The sequence below is a fragment of the Acartia tonsa genome, chromosome 12 (genome assembly GCF_053477335.1).
Source record: "Acartia tonsa isolate MP-2025a chromosome 12, ASM5347733v1, whole genome shotgun sequence".
Classification (NCBI taxonomy): Eukaryota; Metazoa; Arthropoda; class Copepoda; order Calanoida; family Acartiidae; genus Acartia; species Acartia tonsa.
In genome coordinates this window covers 9,263,040-9,285,731 of record NC_137271.1, presented here as the reverse complement: position 1 = coordinate 9,285,731, position 22,692 = coordinate 9,263,040, and the positions used below count along the sequence as shown (strand labels likewise).

The 22,692-nt window shown below is 29.2% G+C and overlaps 1 protein-coding gene across 6 annotated transcripts in view; it reads left to right on the top strand.

The window, feature by feature from the left end:
- Sh (Potassium voltage-gated channel protein Shaker) overlaps nt 1–22,692 on the top strand; it is a 543,641-nt gene that overhangs the window by 391,596 nt on the left and 129,353 nt on the right. The window contains exon 2 of one of the 6 annotated variants that reach the window (XM_080179537.1): nt 1,903–2,474. The exons of 4 other annotated variants lie outside the window; for them this stretch is intronic. In XM_080179537.1, the coding sequence (XP_080035663.1) occupies nt 2,446–2,474 (29 nt within the window). In that variant the 5' untranslated portion in view covers nt 1,903–2,445. Of the gene's footprint in view, nt 1–1,902; nt 2,475–8,716; nt 9,081–22,692 lie in introns of those variants that run through there. One more of the 6 variants, XM_080179533.1, reaches the window with a different exon arrangement.

Sequence of the window (22,692 nt, the reverse complement as noted above, 5' to 3'; positions counted from 1 at the left end):
ATACAGATATACCAAGGAAACAGATAGATAGATACAGATATACTAAGGAAATAGATAGATAGATACAAATATACTAAGGAAATAGATAGATAGATACAAATATACCAAGGAATAGATAGATAGATACAGATATACCAAGGAAATAGATAGATAGATACAGATATACCAAGGAAATAGATAGATAGATACAAATATACCAAGGAAATAGATAGATAGATACAGATCTCTCTATAAGAAAAAAGAATATTATTTGCTAAACGTATGGTATATATATATATATATATAATAGATAGATAAATACTGATATAGCCAGGAAATAGATAGATAGATACAGATATACCAAGGAAATAGATAGATAGATACAGATATATCTATAAGAAAAAAGAATATTATTTGCTAAACGTATGGTACAAACTTCTGTTGCTTGTTATAAATATAGATTTTTCTCTTTTTTTTTGCTCTCTGTATATTTATACAGTATTTTTCTATAGCAGAACTACTCTATAATTTACTTTACCTGTCCGTCCAGAAGGCTTCAAGTTAAATGCGATTTTCACAGCTGCTATTAAAGAAAGGCGGCTGAAAATTTTGGTAAAGATATGCATTATCAATGAGTATAAAGTATACTGCAACTTATGGATGTTGACATCCTTGTTTCTTTTTAATTTCTCTCTTTTTATTTCAAGTATAAAAATATCTTAATATATTTTTATTTCTATGATCAAATAGATTTTGAATATAGAAGTTAGGTAACTACGTTCCAATAACCGTTAGTCACTCAAAGATAATTTAATATACTGTCTTTACTGAATTTTAGTTTAGTATTCTTTATGATCTTTTGAAAATCATCATTACTAACTAAATTAAAACTATTTTTATAATTCTATATAAATCTGAATTATGACTCTTATTATATAAATATGAAATTTAATCAAAAATTTAAAGAAAAAAAGTATTTAAATTAATTTCTACTGCTAAAGAAAGCGAGAGAGGAATTAGTTTGAACATTTATTGCATATTTTAGCAACTTTTTAAAGTTGGGCAGCTAAAAATATTTTCTTTCGTTATCATTAATTACTAATTATTTTATTGAAATTGCAGGTTTTAACCTTTTAATAACGGTGACGCGATGATAAATTAATTTCAATCTTCGTTCTTTTTAATTTGCTTTCCATTTTGATTTGATATCTCTTTTGGCTGAGGTTGGGGGGAGGGCGTAAATAACCCCCCCCCCCCCCTTATATAAGGATATTTTATAGCTGCCCAGAATAGGATTAAAAGATCAAATTTTTACTTTTCAATTCTTAATTGAAAGATTGAGAGAATACTTATTTATCGCATCATATAATAAGCAGCTTTTTGCAGATATAAAAATATACAATTTCGGCATCTCAGGGATAACAAAACTGGTTTTAATCTTATGATAGTATATTTTTAGAATACTGGATATAATACGGTGCTTTACATAATTTTTCAGTATGGCTGCGAACCGGTTCTAATCCAATTTAATTTTTAAAGAATAGACAATATTGTGCGCCACCCAACCATTTGAGTAATTTATTTGTCTGCAATAATAAAACACACACTAACAAACACAAACATAAATTCAAACATTTCAAAAGTGGGCGTTTCATGAATTAATTCAGATGAAATTTAAGATTATGGAAAGAAAGCGAAGTAGCGGGACTCGTCGTAATTTTACTTTAGCTTTTCTCCCGGCGAGGCATAATTCCTAACCTTTCGGGGCAATCATTAACATTTACCAAACCGAACCTAACCTAAAATAACCTAATAAAAATATGACGAAACCCACTACTTCGTTTTCTTTTCATGATTCGAAATATTAAGAATATTTCTAAATTTTTTTTAATTACTAATTCATGAAACGTGCTCTAATATTAGACCAGGAAGAATTGTAGCTTCTCAGCGAGGGCAATCCAACTCAACAATGATCTATGAAACCACCTAGCCTAACATTAACCTAACCTAACCCAAAACAATCTATACCCACTCTCCCAGTGATTCAAAGAAGAAAAAGTTCTGAATGTTAACAATCAAAGTAAAAATATTTCTGACAAATCTGAATTTGTTTTATCTTTCTAATTTATCATTTCTGATGTGTCTTATGTTCATTTTCTGAAGAAAAACAATGAATTATTAAAGCTGTGATAAGTTATTAACAAATCACTAATAAACTAACCAACACAAAATTGCCTCAAAAAATGTGAATTAGAATTTTAAAAAATCTATGAAAATCAAGTAAATATGACAGGTGTTTAACAAACAAAAAAAATCCACGCCACTAAAAACTAGTCCCGCGTTATTTTTATCAAGCTGACTAGTTGTAGTTGTGTACCTGACCGTTGCTGGCTGGCAACAGGATACCTGGATACCAGCAGGATCCTGTAAAGTTGTGTCACCCCTCCTTGCCTGTGGTCAACTAGAATGTATGGGAAAAGGCAACATAAGAGACGGTAATCATTGTTTATTTTGGGTCTGTTCGCAAATATTTTAATTTTTTTTCAATTTCAAGGATATTAAAAGTTTTCCAGAAAACTGATAATAGAACATGCAGATTAGAGTTTAGAAGAAGAAATCCACAAAATCTATGAGAAGGAAAGGATAGGTACAATTAAATTTCCTAATTGTTGTTTTATTGGTGTAAAAAGCATATATTAATGGATAAATAGAATATATGTATATTTGGATATTATGACAGAGAAAAAATCAACGTCAAATTAGAGTTTATATTGGTCTTCTTGTTTATATAATTGGAGGGGAGGAGATGGGGTAAACGGGGTGGGTAGGAAATATCGTTGATTTAGCCCGCTGCGAGTTTTACTTTATTAGAGAACATGAAAGTCTAGTGTAACATCCAAGTATTTATATAACCATTCATATATTATTTATAGTCTTATCACATAACCCCTTTATGATAAACAAAATTAGGTTAAATTCTAAACAAAATGTTCTATTATCTAGTTTTTTGGAAAACTTTTCTCTTTACTACTTCAATATAACTTATGTATATCAAAATTGAAACAACAAAAAAAATATTTTTTAGAGCCGCTACTACTCCATAACCTGAGTATGTCCATATGACAATTTAGGGAAATTGACGTGAATAGTCCCTTTCGTGGCAACGTTCCTTAAGGGGAGATTTGTCGTATTTTTAAAATGGCTTTTTATAGGTTATGTTAGGATAGGTTAGGTTAGGTTATATTGGGTTAGATGATTGCCCCACAGGGTTAGGCGATTGACCCCGCAGGGGCTAGACATAGGAGAAAAGCTACTGTGAAAAAAAACGAAGAATCGCCCCTTAAGGTGCGTTGCCACGAAAGGGACTATACCCAAATTGACAAATTTTAAACCTAGATTGGTTCAATATTTCTGCAATTCTCATTTTGTGTTATTCATTATAAATTTATCTTAATAATTTTGAAAAACTTGTAACAAACAATTCTGAGATTTTTTCAAAATTTCACAAATTTGCTATAGCTGCGCTGTTTATCAAAATAATTGCTTTAAAAATGGATAATATTTGATGATATACAAAAAATTATATTGAGTTGCAATTAAGAAAGCAAAAAATGCATGATTTTTCTATCAAAATAGCACATGGCACTGAATTGCTTCTAGTTAAGCGTTTTAAAGCTTTATTCAAATATAAAGTTTTTGAGATAAAAAATATGATTATACTTGACTTTTATTAAAAAGTTGAGGACTTAATTTGAATACTACACAAAAATTTAATGTGTTTTTTTTACATTTACCAGTAAAACTATTACAATAATGAAGTTTTACTTTTTTTCATATTTTACTTCGAGTTTTCTTTTCTATTGCATGATTGTTGAGTTGTTGAGAGCGCAGCTTCTCTTTAATTTGGTTGGTCTGTGTGTTAATTCTTATAATAAATTAACAGGATGTTTCTACCAAATTATCTCGCTTACGGCTGAACCGAGAATGTTCTCCTTTACAGAGTAGCTTCTCATAGGTCGGGGCAAGGTTTACAACCATTTTGAGAAAGGGTACCACCACCCTCCCAAAAGAAATCGAGCCCCACCCTCCATATTTTTTTTTTCTTTTTAAATCTAAAATAAAAATTGTGTTATCGAATTCAACTCCTTCCTTCTCAAGTGCCTATAGGGGCGTGACCGCTAGTATGTGATAATAGGTAAACTTATACTGCTTCAAATTTTATATGTTCCAATATTACCCTAAACACTTTAATTTTTCTTTCTCTGAATTTAAGGATTTCTTTGAACATATGTGTACTTGTTTTATAATCTTTTTATGAATGAATAATGTATATACTTCATAATTTTTATCATTTTCAACTTGGATGAAAATCTACTCAGCAATTTGTTAGATTGTTAATCTGCCGTCTACAAGGAATTTTTTTATGTATAAATAAGAGTAAGGGTACTTTTAAAAAGTGGGATGAACTAAGGGGGATAGGAGGCTTTTTACAGTATGTCGTATTAAGTAAGAAAGTATACTTTGAAGATATGCAGTTTAGATTGGTAGCAATTTATATACAAGAATGTGTTTTTACATAGTCGAATTATTAAATGTCTCTGAAACAGCTAAAGTCAAATAATGACTCCCTCCCAATCTAGTCCTATTAATATTTTGACAAATTAAAGATGTTAAATAGTTTTTTAGGTTAGGTTTTCACTTTTAATATAGTTTTCAGGTTCAACAATTTTTTCTATATTCTTTTCTACAATTTTATATAATATTCAATTTTGATCAATATATACTTTTTTGACCAAATTTTTGGGAGTTTTCTTTGGCAGCTTTAATATAAACATATTTTAGCAAAGTATAAAGATATTCATATTTTATACCTTTATCATAATATACAGGAAAAGAGACATGTGTCCAAAAGAAACTTTATAAAATAAGGAAATACCCTAAAATGGACTGTGAATTATCCATAACTTTAAAGTTTTCTTATTTATTGGCACTAAAAATTTGGGGTATAGTCCCTTTTGTGGAAACGCCCCTTAATGGGCTATTCTTCATATATTCAGAGTAGATTTTCTCCTATTTCTAGTCCCTGCGGGGGGCTTTAACCCTGCGGGGCCAATAACCTTATTGATTACTTTTGATAAATTTTGAATTGGGTTGAATAAAATAGTGGTGTCCAAACTCTTCCACCAATATCTTCACCATAGAGAATGGGTACATTTTATCATAGTTATTGTGCACATCAATTTATCTTAAAGAAGTTGTATCAACTTTTTTGCTTTTTATTTAAGATAGCTAGCCGGTCCTTTCAGTAAGTAGTAGATGTAAAATTTTTCATAGAATTCAGATATGCAATCGGTTTTTTTGTAGACCTCTTATTTTTTAAGTAATTTAAGTTTTTTAAAAAAATAATTAAGTCGGTTTTAAGGTACTAAAACGCAACAAAATAAAAGAAGAAAATGGCCAGTATGAACAAAAATAGTAAGATCTTTAATTTGACACCTTACTTTTAAAATTCTGTTGAGTAATTATTGAAAAAATCTATTTTTTTAAACTCGGTTTAATAAAAACTTTAGACCTAAATATTTTCTCAAACAGACATAAAAAACATGGGTTCATATATACCTTTAGAATCAGAAAAATATTACGAATCTATTCTAAGCAAAATTGAAAAAGTTTTATAAAACTATAATAAAAAACATAAGTTTATTTTAAGAATCATAATTTTCGGCTTTAAAGGGTTAGCTTGAACCGAACCTGAACAAAACCTAAACAAAAGACAATGCAATGTAGCAGATATTTTTTAAACACAAGAAACAATAATGTATTTTTAACTGCATTGTTTTGAAGTTTATAAACAGACTGATGCATATTTGTTCATAATTTTTCATTCTTTACATGTTCTTTAATATCACTATATTTATTGTAGTATCTATTGTATATATTGTATGAACGTTCTCCTTTTTTTCTGGCAATTCTATAGGTTAATTTTATAGATTAGGCTTCCCGATTCTTCAATCTTTGCGATTTGTGATTGGCTAGTTTAGTAGTTACAATTCTTAAAATAACTTTTTTATTTTTTCTATTTTTTATTACAATTTTTTTAAACTTTTTCAATTTTGCTTACAATGGATTCATATTATTTTTCTCATTCTAATGGTATATATGAACCCATATTTTTTATGTCTGTATGAGAAAATATTTAGGTTTAATGTTTTGATTAAACCGAGGTTAAAAAATAGATTTTTTCAACAATTACTCAACAGAATTTTAAAAGTAAGGTGTCAAATTAAAGATCTTACTATTTTTGTTTATACTGGCTATTTTCTTCTTTTATTTTGTTGCGTTTTAGTACCTTAAAACCGACTTAATTATTTTTTTAAAAAACTTAAATTACTTAAAAAATAAGAGGTCTACAAAAAAAACGATTGCATATCTGAATTCTATGAAAAATTTTACATCTACTACTTACTGAAAGGACCGGCTAGCTATCTTAAATAAAAAGCAAAAAAGTTGATACAACTTCTTTCCTTTTATTTTAAGATTACAGGGTAAAACAAGATTTATAAGCAAAGCCAAATTTAGTTTCTTTTAAATATTTTTCACGTAAAGAATTTCTATATACATTTTTTTCTGAATATTAGCTGTTTCCTTGCCCATATCGTAATATGTTCAACGATATTAGAATACCCTCACAAAAAAATATGCTAAATGTCATTTTGCAGCAAAAAAAAAGCCTTTTGTCTTGAGTACATATTAAACAAAAGATTTCATTTGTAATTTAACTTAAAATCTATTTTAGTAATCTTTAATTTATCTTTTTAAGCTAATTATACCTAGTTTAAGATAAGTTTTAACTGTAAATTTGCCCAGCAAATAAAGCAAAACTTTAGGCTTTATAGCTTTAGTAGATAGATATAAAAATATTGTTACCATAGTACTTATATCCCATAAAAATCACAAGAAAAGCATGCTATATCAGAAAGGAATTGTGCTGTGATATTAAGGTTTCTAACAAACTGTAGTTCCTTCCTCAGGAAGTGTTATCACTTGGCTGTAACTGCAAAATCTTACAATTAAGATCAGTGTTTAAAAAAATATTTTTTAACATTTTTTTTTATCAAAATGTTATTATTAATTTATCAATGTTCTAGCATCTTAAAAAGGTACCAAAATGCAATCAAAATATGCAAATTGTTATGGAAAATGAATGCAATAAAAATCAAATCCAAACATTTTCCTTTTTATGCTAAACTGTTTAATAATAAGATATGCATTTTGAAAATCTGGACTAATTTTTAATAGAAGTACCATATAAACTAGGTTTTTTTTTAAATTTGTGCCACACCAGAGCCACAGGTTTTGCTGCAGTCATTTCAAATAAGATTTGTGTTCTTTGGTGTTAATTCAAACTGACCACAACTTAAACATTCTAAGCTAATGTTTTTATTACTTAGAAATAAGTATTTAACATTAGTAATGTTTAGAAATATCTCTACCATTTTCTTCATTGCTAAATCTGTGTTTGACAAGTAGGTATATAGAATTAATATTTGCTAGAATAAGTTAACATATCAAGCCCTTGGTGTAGAGTGTGGGATGGTGTAATATTGATCATGATCCGCATACTCTATGTACATATTAAACATTTAATCAAACTGAATATTATTCATTCTTGAGTAGGAAAAACCGGTGTAGAATCCTATAATTTTAGCAAATAATTTGAAAGTATAGATTTAAACAATCATACTAAAAAGTTTTCCCACTTGTATAACTTTAAACATTTCAAACACTTACCTTAAGCTATAAAAAACTCATAAACCTAAAAAAGTGCAATTTTTGCACAGTTGAGAAAAAAATAAATATATTTCTTTAAATAGACTTCCTTGTTAGTTATTAAAATTGTTCCTGTCTTTTTAACTTGTGGGACATGTCATTTTTATGCAGACAGGCCTTGAAACTGCCTATAAAGGTTATACTCACAAATTATCTGTTTTCTTTATCTAAATACCCAGAATACTTTCCATTTCTTAAGCTTAAAGTTTTAGCTTTTGATCTAGCAAGGCCACAATGTGTTAAAAAGATAAAAGCTTTTGTTTTAGCATTGTACACAATCTTGTAATAACATGCTTTAAAGCTTTTTTAGATTAGAATTTCAATTAAATGAAATATTAGAACCCAGATTTGTAGTAATATTTGTAGAAAGTCATATTTTATACAATTGCCGTAATAAATTCAATTAATTTTAAAAATCTTTGTGAACCCAGACATGAAAAGAATTTATGAACATTTAGAAATTTCACATTTTCAAACAATTTTGATTTTATTACTTTGCTCAACATGTAATATGACAAAACAAATATATAACAAGTAAATTTAAACAAAATAAATATGTAAGTAACACTTGAGGTAGACAAACAAAATAAATAAATCTTATGTACTTTATGTGCACTGTAGTATTAGATAACTCCCCCTAGAAACAAACCTTTAAACTAGAATTGTTAACTGTATTGTTTCAGTCACTATATCTTTTACTATAAATTTAACTACATATAAAAAGTACACTTCTAATCCTTGTAAACTTACAATAAAAAGAGATGCTTTCTGTATATTCTAATCATTTTAGAAATTTTTTTTTATGAGAAGAAAAGCATTTTATTGTTTTGTAAAGTATCTCTTTATTTAAAAACTAACAGAACCTATTCATTAACAATGATTAACCATAATTTTGTCCTCTGTAGGCGAGCCATAAATAACAACAAACCCTTGCATCCACGTTGCTGATCCACATAACCAGCAACTGCTTGACTGCACACATCTAATGCTTCAGCTTTTGTTCTGTGGACCCCAAAAGTGCACAGACAATTGACAACCCCTCATTTTGGCGGGAAGTCATAAAAGTCGTCTTTGTGTTTTGCCGCGTGTACAAAGTGTGTTGTGTACAGGGCGCTGTACAGAGACTCAGCTAGCCGGGCGCAAACACACTCACACTTACACTGATAGAGTGTAAAGAGAATGTCACCTGGTCTTGATTGCGCAGCTTCTGCTTTCCTCACATGCTATCAAAAACTAAAGGATGCCATCAACCCACAACCAGAGAGAAAAATGTAAGCTAACAATAGAATAATAATCATTATAAACTGAAAATGCATCCAGATTGTATTATATGTTGCTTTGCCAATGTTTATTACAATAGATTATTAGTTTGTGGTGTTGATAGAAAATAAATTAGTTTATATAAAAATAATATTTAGGTTCTTTTAAAAATTAAAAGTTGTCTTAGATTAGAAGTAAAATACACTTTTTAGAATAAAATGTACAATAAATCTAAAATCAAAGAGTCAAATTTAAACATCCTTAGTAGTAGATAGTTAAATTAACCTCTATTTTGTAAATTAAGTCTGATATTGATTTATGGTAATTCAATAATGTTCAGTTGGTTTTCTTCATAACATATTTAGTATAAATCTTAGATTAAATCACTTAAAATTCTATATAATTAAGCATGCTGTAATTGTCAATTGTGTCTGGTAACCCATTTCTAGAATTGAAAAAAATGGCATATTTAGTATTCAATTATGTGCTATGGTAATTGAATGTAGTCTCTAAAAATAGAAAGAATAATAGAAATAACGCAAATTCCTATATAATGACAAGATCTGCAAATCTCCCCCAATAGTTTCCAAGATTTTAAACACTAGCAGTTGCTATTAATGTTAAGATCTCTAACACAGTAGGGGGCTATCCCTGCTGAAGTCCTGTATAATTTAATTTAACCTAAACCCCATTAACAAAAGTTTTTTTCTAACTAAAATTGATTGACTTGGGGGGCTGGGCTGGGTGTTAAAAATGTTCAACTTAATAATAGTGTAAAACATCCAGAATAGTCCCAGACTGCAATTTAATTGTAAAAATTATACAGTTTCCAAGAGAATTACAAACACAGAAAACTATTCTACAAACCAAATAATAAAACAGAGCACAAAAAATAATAGTTTCAATTAATCTAGCAGCATAAAAGCACTTGAAATAGAAACTTAATGTAAAAAAGTAAGGTTTTTCTTGTATAAAGGAAAAGGTTTATTCTAATGGTTTATACTTTCCTTGGAAGCTGTATTAATGCATTTGGGTGATTAGTAGCCATTCTCTGCAGTATAGATATCAGTGACAATTTTTTATACTTTTGTCTGTCAGAATACATTTCCTATTCACTGAAGTATTAGATAACTTAGTACAAGGGTTGGTAGATTGGCTATACTAGTTTAATCCAGTATCATTACAAAATATTAGGAAGGAAAAGAATGGGGAAAAAACAGAGAATCAAGAGTTTTTCTTACAGGGATCTAAAGGGATAAGACAATGGCTGATAAATTGATGTACATCCACAATGATGATACACAAAATAAGACCTTCTGCAGATTAAAATTAGTGATCCAATAACCAATCAAAATTTGCTATAGTACCAAAAGCTGTTACGCCAACGAACAAGAAATCGTTATTATAAAACTTAAGAGACTAGTGTAATAAACAGCCCGTAGTCCCCTCTCTCATTATTTTTTTATGACTGCATAAAGATTAGGATACAGGGATAGTTTATGGTTGAACTTAATACAAAGAGGAGAACCAATACCTGTAAAAGAAAACGGTTAAAAAACAGTGGCTTTAACTTTTTAATAATTCAACATGATATCCTATCCCCATGAAAAGAGGGGACATTCGAGTGTAAATAAATCTGATACCCAAAGTTTTACAACCATATTATCCTATTAATTGTCTTAGAAACTTATTTAATTTGGTTCCATACAAGTGGTGTCCAAAATTTTCAATAATTATTATTTAAAGGGTAATTATGTTTATCATCATTGGGGATGTAAATTAATTCATCATCCATTTTCTTATCCCCTAAGATCCCTGCTGATTTTTCATTTGGTTTGCACTCTACAGAGAAAACATAATCTGTGTCTGTCCTGTTCTACTATAAACAGTTTAATAGTCATCTATCCCATTGTATTATAAAGTGTAGCCGCGGATACAAAAATATACAATTATAAGATTAAAATTAGTTCTGTTAGTCCCTTGGGGCCGAATGCCCGGTCTAACAAAACTGATAATAATTGTATGACTTTTATTTTAGTATTTGCGGAAAATTGGATGTAATAAGATGCTTTACTTGATTTTTCAGTATGGCTGAGAACCGGTTTTAATCCAGCGGATATTATTCGGTTTTGAAGCCATACTGGAAAATGTTTTTCCATATTCTATTAATATTGCATGTCAGGAGGGTGGAACATGATTTAAATGCCTGGGTTCTAACAGCTTTGTTATGTATGGAACTAGAATAAATAATATAATAAACAAATCCTAAAATATAAAGTAGTAAGGTTTTTTGATTGAAGCTTGAGATATCAAAAAAATACTGTTGCAAATTTGTTGTACTTTTTAGGAGTTCTTTGGAAGTTTTAGGCTGACCTTCCATAATCCTCCCTAGAGTATAGGGGCAAATTAACTAGTCTTCAAGTATATAAAGCAGTAATCTTTTTATGTTCTGTAGCTGAAACTACTGAACTGATAAAGTTCTCCATTTAAGAAGAGCAGCAGGTATTGAGGTCGTATTGAGCTATTTTAAACCTAGATTTCAGTCTTGAGTAAGATTTTGGTTTTTTTCCTGTCATTCCCTACCCCTATCTTAAATACAAAGCTCCTAGATACTAGGAGCGCAGCTAATAGTATTATACATATTGAATTGCCTTGAATTAATAGGTATCTAAAGTTGTACTTTAACATGTTTTGGAAAGAAAATTTCAAAAACATTTTTGTTTAGATTAATTATTCCTGTATTTTACAATGTAAGGCTTTATTTTGCTTGCGTATATGTATGGTCTAGCACGCAATGATAGTTTTATCAAAATGCAACCAAAATTGATATTCAAAATTAAAATTTATTCTTCGGACTTTAGTATAAATTGTAGATATATAATAATAGAATTCACTATACTACTTTTGGGGAAGGGAAGGGGAGTACTTATTCTGTTTTTGAATTTACTTTCTGAAATGTACATTTTTTTGCAGTTTTTGTATGAACACTAATAAAAGTGTATATCTGACTATAATCTTTTTGCACAGTCAAATTGTTTAAACAATTTGATATACAAAAGTTAAAGCTCATAAACCAATTTTTTTAATAAATTAAACGTTTTCACTTTTTTTACACTAGTAGAAATCAGAATAAGACAATTTCTAATGAATTGATCCCCAATGATGATACTCAAAATTACACCTTCTTTAAATTTAAATTTCTGGTTAAAACGTTTGAACACCAAACTTAATGAACCCGCCAATCAAAATCTAATAAAAGTCCCAAAGGTTGTTAAACCTACGAATAAAAACTCGTTATTATAAAACTTTAAGGACTAATGTAATAAACAACAAAATGTCCTCTCCTACCCTGAGTAGAAATATTTGACAATTAAAGTCACTTTGAACTTATAATAGCATTTGATATTAGATCAATATTGAGTTGCATACAAATTGAAAACACATAGACAAAAAATTACTAGTAGCATATATATTAACTTTTTTTTGCAGACAAACGAACATCCTTATGATTTATGTAAAGGATAGTACCTGTCATAAATTCCCCACCCAATTGGTAACCATTATAAATGACAGGATATAAGAAATTGGAGAGTTTATTCCTTACAACTTAAATTTGTTTAGCTTGTACATATTAAGGAGTAGTACATAATTTTAGTATTTTAAAATTTGATATACTAAATGAATAATAAAAATAAATGATTATGCCCAATTTCTTAAAGACCCCTAAAATTTTAAGATTTAATAATTGCAGATAGTGAGGGGACAATGGTCTGTTTATTAAACTAGTCCCCAAAGTTTTACAATTACGTTTTCTTATTCGATCTCCTAACATCATTGAGGACTTTTATTGAATATTGATTGGTTGGTTTATTAAGTTGAGTGTCTAAACATTTCAACAACTTGTTCTTAATTATAGAATGGGTAAATTTGTTTATCATCATTGGGCTTATACATCAATTTATCGGCCATTGTCTTATCCCCTTAGATCCCTGTAATAATCTACTCTTAAGAAAAAAGATGTTTGCTTAAAAAATTAAATGCAAAAATGTAAGGACATCCGAATTGTAACATAATTCGTCAACTATATTGTTTTCTTGACATTTTTATCAAGGAAATAGGAAGTTGTTTATACCTCTTTAATGAGCAAATAATAGGCAGAAATACGATACTTATCAGGGCTCGGCAGCCACCCGTCAAACGCGACAAAGCATTAGATTTAAATCTGTTTTAGTGTTTTGGAAATTTATTTAAAATTAAGGATGGTTCAACTGGGTCAGGTATAGACTTCCAGCTGATTTACCTGAGGCCTAAAGGTGGCTGACGCGCGGCTGCCGAGCCCTGATAATTATTTGGTAAATAGAAAATCATTCACTCATTGCACGCCAAGCTAAAATAAAGCAAAAATTTTAACGATAAAAAAGACTAATATTTTAACAAATAATATGTGGGTCAATTTTTGACAATTTTTGTAAAACATCGAAAATCAAATTATTACTTTTAAAATCATAATTTTTTTCTGTTTTCGAGTTTTTGTAAAAAAAAATGAAAACTATTTTGATTTAGATACTCTGTTTTATCATATTTTCCTCCTTTTTTCAATAATTTCACATAATATATTATATAAAAAAAATTAATAATTATTACATAAATAATGATATAATTTTCTATAACAGCAAAGCTTTTAAAATAGTTAAGTTCTTATTAGAAAATATTATTGATCACAATCTACTAGAATTTTAATGTCTAAAATATGACAATTCTAGTTTTGTTTTCTGATACTAAATAAATGTTCCTCAGATTAACAAACAGAGTTGCTATGCTCTTCTTATAAAGAAATGCTTTTATTGCATATTAGATTATTATTTTGTCTATTCCCCTTTCCAATTCCATTAAAAGTTAATCTAGGCTTGGTGAAAAAACTCAGCTTTTACATAGACAAGAAATATGAAAAACAATTAATATAACAGTAAAATGCATGGCTGAATTTTACTGATTTGGATTTCAATTTTCAGGAAAGCCTCGTGTTAGAAAAGGTACCTTATGTCAACCGTTAACGATTTTTATACTAATATTTCTTTATCAAAAGTTTAATATCCTATTGCATAAAGTAGCAAGGTTTTTATTTGTCTCAAGTTTTAGATATCAATAACTAAAGAAGTTCTCTTTGTTAGGTAAGCTTCATATAGGTCATGGGATGGTTTTAGGCTATTTAGAATGGATTAAGGCTATATTATGTCTTTTCTATAATACTAGAAACTAGGTGTGCAGCCACTAGCACAATATAAAGGCTAGAGATACTAAATATATGAATTGATTTAATTTTAAAACACTAACTTTCTCTTCTTCTAGGAAAAAAATGATTGATTCTATCTTTCTAGTAAATTTAAACGTAGATTTGTGTTTCTAAAAACCTTGTTTACTAGCAATTCGTAGCCAAAAAGAATTGAAAAAGCATGCTAAAGTTAAATTTAAAAGAAACTACATTAGTTAACAAAATTGTACAAAAATAATATTTTTCGTAGATTTTTCAATTATTATTTCACAGATTTTCTCCAAATATTTTGTTGATTTTGGTGGACACTTGGTAGCTGGGTATAATGTTTATATGATATGAATCGGAAACTGGAGTAATATGTCAAATATCCCCTCAGGATATCCACTCTTTATAGGCCGGGACTATACACCATTTATTCTTGTGTTACATTAGAATTTTACTTTGCTAAGCTTGTTAATGTACTGTGTTGTTTAATAGTTTGGTCCTTAGGATTTTTTACTCTTATCTTTGTGTCTCTATCACCTAGGGTGGGTGTTTGTAGGAGTTAACAGAATAGTTATTTATAGCATCATATCATAGACAGCTTTCCACGGATATTAAAGTGAAACATAATGAGATTAAAACCAGTTTTGTTAGCCTTGAGGGGTCGAAAGCCAGGTCTAACAAAACTGGTATTAATTTTTATCATTTATATCTTTATATTTGTGGAAAAATTGTGTGTAACGATACTATACATGATTTTTCAGTATGGCTAAGAATCGTTTATAATCCAGTGTATATTAATCGGTTTCGAATCCATAATGGAAACAATATTATTAACTATGTGTTGTAATATGGCTGCTACAGGTGAATGGTAAAGGGCTTAGTATGTAAGTCTGATTTTCCATAATAAAAAGTAAAATATAGAGAGGAAGAAGACATTGGATTGTAAATTACACTGGTACCCAAAGTTTTATATCCACGTTATCCTTTATTGGCTCAGAAAATGAGAGTACTTGAATTTTGATTGGTTAGTTCCAATATAGTAGTGTTCAAACTTTTCACCAAATAAATTAAATTTAATTTATATTAGTAGTGATTTTGTTCATTATCATTGGGAATGTATATAATTCTAATTCCCTTAAGTAGATTCCTGGTAAAAAAAATATTTTGACCAAGTAGACATAATCGTTTTTGTCTTTATTGTTTTGGTAGTTTTAAAGAGCCACCATGTTTCCAACATGAAAGAATGATTTGATTGAAAGCAAGCAGACAATTTGTCTATCAATATCCCTCCTACAAAAATATAATTATTAAGATATTGTATTTTTATACAGGGAGGGAGGGGACATTGGGCTGTTTATTACACTAGTCATCAAAGTTTTATAATAATGTTAACTTATTCGTTGGCTGTAAAACTTTGGAAACTTTATTGAATTATAATTGGTTTGTTCATTAAGTTGAATGTCCAAACGTTTCAACTACTAATTGTAATCTTAAGAAGGGATAATTTTGTGTAATATCATTGGGGAAGTACATCAATTTTATTGTTTATTGTCATATCCTTAAATTCTTGATTTTTATAGCATTGCTACTCAATATTTACATGCTTGTCTGTACGTCCATGATTATTGATTAATAATAGAACTAACAACTAATTAACTTTAAAATTGCATCGCAAAACACCCTTGGCCTCATGTACGTTTTAAAGTATTCAAACTCTTAATCTAGCTTACTGTTATTTTTATGCATGTTTGTCCATTAAAATCTCGTAAACGGCTAAACAAATTATTCCACAATTTGTAATACTACAAAGCAGGTTTTAGTCTATCTAGTAGAAATACATCCCCCGAAAAAAAGATAAATCCAATCTAATAATTTTAATTTGGGGGTTTCCCCACCCCTGTTATTGGTCAAGGTTCCTAGCATATTTGTTTGTGAAACAGTAAAATAGTCTAAAACCATGCAAGGACTTATATTTTAAAATAAAATCACCTAAAACCAACCCATGAACTATGTGAAGCTTCTCTAAAAAGATTGGCAAGATCATAATAGACAAACAAACAGAAAAATAAACTTATTAATTATTTTCTTTGAAAGTAAACTCGGTAGAAAGTATTATTATCATGAAATTAATGTCTAATTGTTTATTGAGTTGTCAATAACTTTGCCCATTGACATTATTGTCTTATCAACCTCTGCCCTTTATCTCTCTCTCTCTCTCTCTCTCTCTCTCTCTCTCTCTCTCTCTCTCTCTCTCTCTCTCTCTCTCTCTCTCTCTCTCTCTCTTTCTCTCTGTCTCTCTCTCTCTCTCTCTCTGTCTCTCTCTCTCTCTCTCTCTTTCTCTCTCTCTCTCTCTCTCTCTCTCTCTTGCTCTCTTTCTCTCTCTCTCTCTCTCTCTCTCTCTCTCTCTCTCTCTTCTCTCTCTCTCTCTCTCTCTCTCTCCCTTTCTCTACCTTTCTACCTATCTACCTATTTATATTAATCTTTCTTGAGGGATAAGACAATGATCGAAAATTTTATGAACAAATTAACACTTATTTACATTTAAATAATTGGTTGAAATGTTAGAACACTAATCGTTCATTTTATGATTTTTATTTTAGTATTTGTGGAAAATTGTATGGTTGAGAACCGGTTCTAATCCACCGGTTTTAAAAGCCAATACTAGAAAAGTTTTTCCTAAGATTCCATATCCCAGCACCAATAATCATTTTTTGACCTTGAAGCAAAAACTCTAATTTGTTTTGTAATAACTTTCTTGGTGACTTTGTAAATGAGTAGCCATGCTGCATTAAAACTAGATCATGTTTGTCTGTCTGTCTGACTGAAATAGATGAGGAAATTATTTCCAACTTTTAGTTCTTTTTAGTTTAAAAACAAATTTCTTAAAATTGAAAATTTTGAAGATAATTAAGTTTTTTTTATTTATAAAATGAATAAAAAAAACAATAAACTAAGAAGAAAATTTGTATTTTTCCACCAAAATCAGTTTTTAATACCACTTCAATTATTTTGTGAAGTACTTTAATTAAAAAGAATATAATAGGATTTATAAGGATCCCAAGTATTGTATCCTATTATATAAAGTTTTAAGGTTTTTTTGTCTAAAGCTTAAGATTCTTCTTAAGGTAAGCTTAACATAGGTTCTGTGATGGGTTTATGCTATTTTATTCTCAGATTCTTGCATGGTATTAAGCTATTTTCTACCCCTATGAAAAATGTCTGGTTTAAATTTTTGACCTGTATTTTCATGGCCATTATTAAAGATAGCGGACACTCAGGTATTGTTAGTAAGATGAGAAAGGATTAATAGAAGCAAAAATAACAAATATAAATGTAATATATATTATTCTTATTTTCTGATGAATACAATGTTACAAAAAGTAGCATTGAAAATTTTATAATTTTGGGTTGGATCTAGGTTTTATACCTATTTACTTCAAACTTTGAGACATTTTTATGACAATAAGTTGGATCTATTCTGCATAAATAATAAATTAAGTAAATAAAAGTAAAATACATTTTGCTATTTTACTTTAGTTATATTTATCATAAGAACATTAAATATATAATATTAGATAATACTCTTATATTCATCTATTAATGTAAATATCTAGAAAAGTAAGTTGGCTTTATATTATTTGTGTGAACTATTATACTTCTAAACTTCTTGGTAATATTCAAATCCAAAAAATATCCCAAATGTAAGAAAGCAAAAATAATATGGAGCCTTCCCTGCATTCTATTAATATTTGGGTTTGATTTGAATATAGAAATTTAGGATTCCTGTACTATGAGTATCAAAGTTTCTTCCTATGGAACCATCATATTGACTTACTTTTATTGATTTATCATAACACTGTTTTGAGAATTACCTAGTAACCTTAAATCTAACAAATAAACATGTGTTTTTATTTTAATCCCCAAGTTCCTGAAAATTAGTCAAACAAATGAAGATTGCAGTAGACCTTACGCCTATCACTGTATCTCTGTTACAACATGTATATATATTAGTATACAACATTGTATTTTTTATATTGTAGTGTTTTTATATATTCCAAAAAGTGCATGTTTTTTCAAAACTTTTTTTTGCATGTATTTAATATTTGTTTCAGTTTTGCATGTTTTGTTATATCTTTTAACCATTCATTTGGGTTATGATATTAAAATACCTGTAAAAATCAATCCTATTTTTTCATTGCCTCTTCAGATTCCCATCGGAGCCATCAAAACAGAATCAATTAACATTCATGATCAACTGTATAATATAGAGTGTGCTATTTATGTATTAAACATTAAAAGTTTGTTGATGTTTTTTTACAACTTTTTTATCCTCTTTGCAAGAATACCTTTGTATATTGTTATTATTTGTTTCTGGTTGTGTCTCAATAATGTTCATTATACTTTAATCCACAGATGAAAAGGAGACATTAAGATCTGAAGAAGATTACTGCTACATTATATCTATAAAAAAAGTAACAGGATGTCTTGTTGTTTGTCTGTTTGTACTGTAAGATCTTTCTTCCCTATGTTCTCCTTTACAGGGAAGCTCCTCATAGGTCCTGGGAAGGTTTATAACTATTTTTAAGGAAGGTAGCACTACTCTCCGAAGAGAAGTCGCCTCTAGAAAAATTACCCCACCCCCAAAAAATTTAAATTATTTTTAAAACTAAAATAGAAAATGGTGGGGAGGTTATCGATTCAACTCCCCCCCTTCTCAATTACTTCTTGAGGCCTCTAGGGGCGAAGCTGCTGGTAATTTAATATACTAAGGGGAGATTTGTGGCAAAGGGGAGATAAATTTTTTTAACAACAAGTTTTAATAGAGACAAAATAGAATTTTAAACTATAATAATAAATATATCAAGAAAAAGGAACAAAAATACTTTTATCAAAAATTAGTTACATATCTTGACATGTTTCTTTTCGTATTTTCTAATCACTTTTTTTCACTTTTTAGGTAAGTCTTTTTTCAACAATCATCAGATAGATTATTCTGCTACCCTGAACAATTAAAGCTTAGTTTTTTTTATTAGATAAATCAGGAAATTTAGTTTGATTTTTTGTTTGTTTATAAACAAAAACTAAAAACAAAATCGATTCAAAAGGGAACCATACTTCACCAATTAGGATTTAGCTCCAATAGATAAAAAGTGGATCATAAATAGTTTAGAAAAGGGCAAAAATGAGCGTAAAGAAAATTAGACGGTAGATTAATCTTCTTCAATTATTGTGTAAAATTCTCCCTTTATTATAAGTGTAAAAAAATACTGTAGACAAGCCTGTTTATTACACTAGTCCCCAAAGTTTTATCTAGTTTTGATTGGTTGGTTCATTAAGTCGAATGTCCAAATGATTCAACTACTAATTGTTATCTACAGAAAGTGTAATTTTGTTTTGATTGGTTGGTTCATTTAGTCGAATGTCCAAATGATTCAACCACTAATTGTTATCTACAGAAGATGTAATTTTGTGTATCATCATTGGGGATGTAGATCAATTTTCGGCCATTGTCTGATCACTTGAGATCCCAGTGTTGTAGATTAATTTAATCATCCTTGTTCTCTCCCTCACAGATAGGTATCCCCTCCTACAAAATTGCCCCTTTATATCTGTCTGACATCAATCTTAATAATAATATTATAGTTATACTTCTAACAGTTGTAAGATGAAACATACTTTTCTTCTCTTAATAGCAATGTTCAAATAACAAAATTTTTACAACAAAAAAATAACAATTTCAAAATTAGATTGAATTAAAGAAATTTATGCTATTATTGCTTTCAGGGATCTCAATGGCTAATATTTTGATGTACCTCCCCAATGATGATACACAAAATTAACCCTTATATAGATTAGAATTTGTTGTTGAAACGTTTTGACACTAAAAATAATGAACCAACCGATCAAAATTTGATAAAAGTCTCCAAAGTTGTTAAGCAAACGATTAAGAAAACACTATTTTAAAACTTTGTGGACTAGTGTAATAATCAGCCAAATGTCCCCTCCCTCCCTTGCTTTAACTAACTAAACTTGCTTTAACTAAACGCTTTTTGTTATGCATGTTAAGAACGATACAATGATTTGCTACTTATGCACATAATTGTTATTATCATATTAATAGAGTAAAAATAGTTTTAACCTCCCAACTGTCTTTTGTAATAGATTATATAGGTATTATCATATTGTATTTCTAAGGAAAGGTACATGGAATTTTATAGACAATTCAGAAAGAAGAGAAAAAATGTTATTTGGCTCAGATTTAGACCATTTGAACGTTATTATATTTGTTAAGAATTGATATTTTATGGGCATAACTTATATTTTGATATTTCAGAAACATATCAAAAGTGGATAGTGGTTAAAACCAGGAGAGAGTGGACAATGGGCTGTTTATTACACTAGTCCCCAAAGTATTAAAATTACGTTTTCTTATCGGTTGGCTTAACAACTTTGAGGACTTTTGTGATTTTTCATTAGTTGCTTAATTAAGTTGAGTGTTTCAACCATAAATTTTAATCTACATAAGGGGTAGTTTTAAGTACCATCATAGAGGATTTACATCAATTTATTGGTCATTGTCTTATCCCTTTAGATCCCTGGGTTTAATCTATTAAGAAATTTAAACAAACATAACTTTATTCTAGTCCTTTACTTAAGGTTTATGATAATCTTTTTGGTTTACTTAAAATGTAATACAAGTTTTATTATATATATATATATATATATTTACTATATTCATATAAGAATCTACAACTTCTTTTTTGCTATTCTGAGTGTAAAAATTTGTCCACTAAATCAACATTTCATTTCTTTGAGACATAAATCTTTTTTTGCTTAATGCACAAGGATGGGGACATTCATAGTATTTAAAGTTTCCATTAATTGCATATCTATAATAAGCTGTTTAGAACTACAAAATATTGTCAATAAATCACAAAGAAGCAGCCCATAGTGCCTATACAAAATGTCGTATTACAATACAAATGACCATTGATATGCCAGTATACATTTTAATTTCATTGCAATGTAAATATATACTGGCCTATCATTGGTCATTTTTCATATACACTACAAGCTGCTTTAATCCCAAAATTTTAAATTGTTTGATAGCTCTTTTTACTTTTAAGAATACTTTTATTTAAAAGTAGTATTAAGTAAAAAGTAACAAATATTTAGAATGCTCAAACGGATTTACCCTAGTTAGAGGATAATAAGTCAAATGTTTACTTATTTCATTCTTACACACAATTGCTATGTATTAATATGCAAAGGAAAGAAAAAGTATTGTAAAAACACAAAAGATAAACTAAGAACTATTTATTGCTTATATTAGTTGAGCATAGAACAACTCCCCCCCCCCCCTAGTTTGAAATAAAGAAAATCAAAAGGGAAGGAAGTTCTTTACCTGCAAACAAAATATTTTATCAGTAGAATAGTAATAAAATCTTTACTTGGCTAGTATAGAATTGTTTTCAGGAAAGTCCGTTACTTTTCCTGTTGCAATTGGGCGTTTTACCTCATTGTGCCTTTTTGAGCAGAAACCCTCCCCATCCCCCGTATTTTTTTTTTAAATGGAAAATAATTGGATGGGGAAGTTTAAATTGGGACTGGGTAGCCTTGCAGTGTTAGGAACCCCCGTACCCCTGAAGGTGCTTAGGAAAAAACTACCCCTCCACCTTAACTTCAATTTACTTTCAATCAGGGTTCGGCAGCCGCGCCTCAGCCGCGCATAAGCCTAAGTTTAAAACCTGCTTGTGAGCAGAAAAAGAAATTTTAGGAAGAAGGATTGTATGCTAAAGTGCAGTTTTATACATCCAGCTGAATTTTATAGTGATAAAATGACAATTTCTCTGAAGCTTATATGCGGCTTACGCGCGGCTGCCGATCCCAGCTTTAAGTATAAGGGGGACAGAGACCAAATTGTGTCAAAAATAATCCATGTGACAACATAAAAATAAGGGAGATGAGAGGAGAAGTGGATAAGAAAACCTCCAAAAAAGGAGATGGATAATCCGTCATTTTTATGACGTCACATCGATCATTTTTGACACAATTTTTTCTTTGTCATAAAGGGGACTTTACAGTGCTCGACTGGCATTTTGTTGGAATGCACCTGCTATTATTCTAGAACCTCATAATTTCAAAATTTGTGTCACTTGAAACATTATCCAGATTTGCAAAGTAAGTCATATATCTCTTTCTAAAGAAATTAAACAAACAAATTCTTTTAGTTGCTATATTATTATACTAGCTTCTTCGCCCCAGCCTCTAGGGGCTTTGCCCTAAGAGGTTTGATCAACCTAATTTTTCGTATTTTAGATTTAAAAAGAAAAAGTAAAAAAAAAAATTTTTTTTTGGGGGGG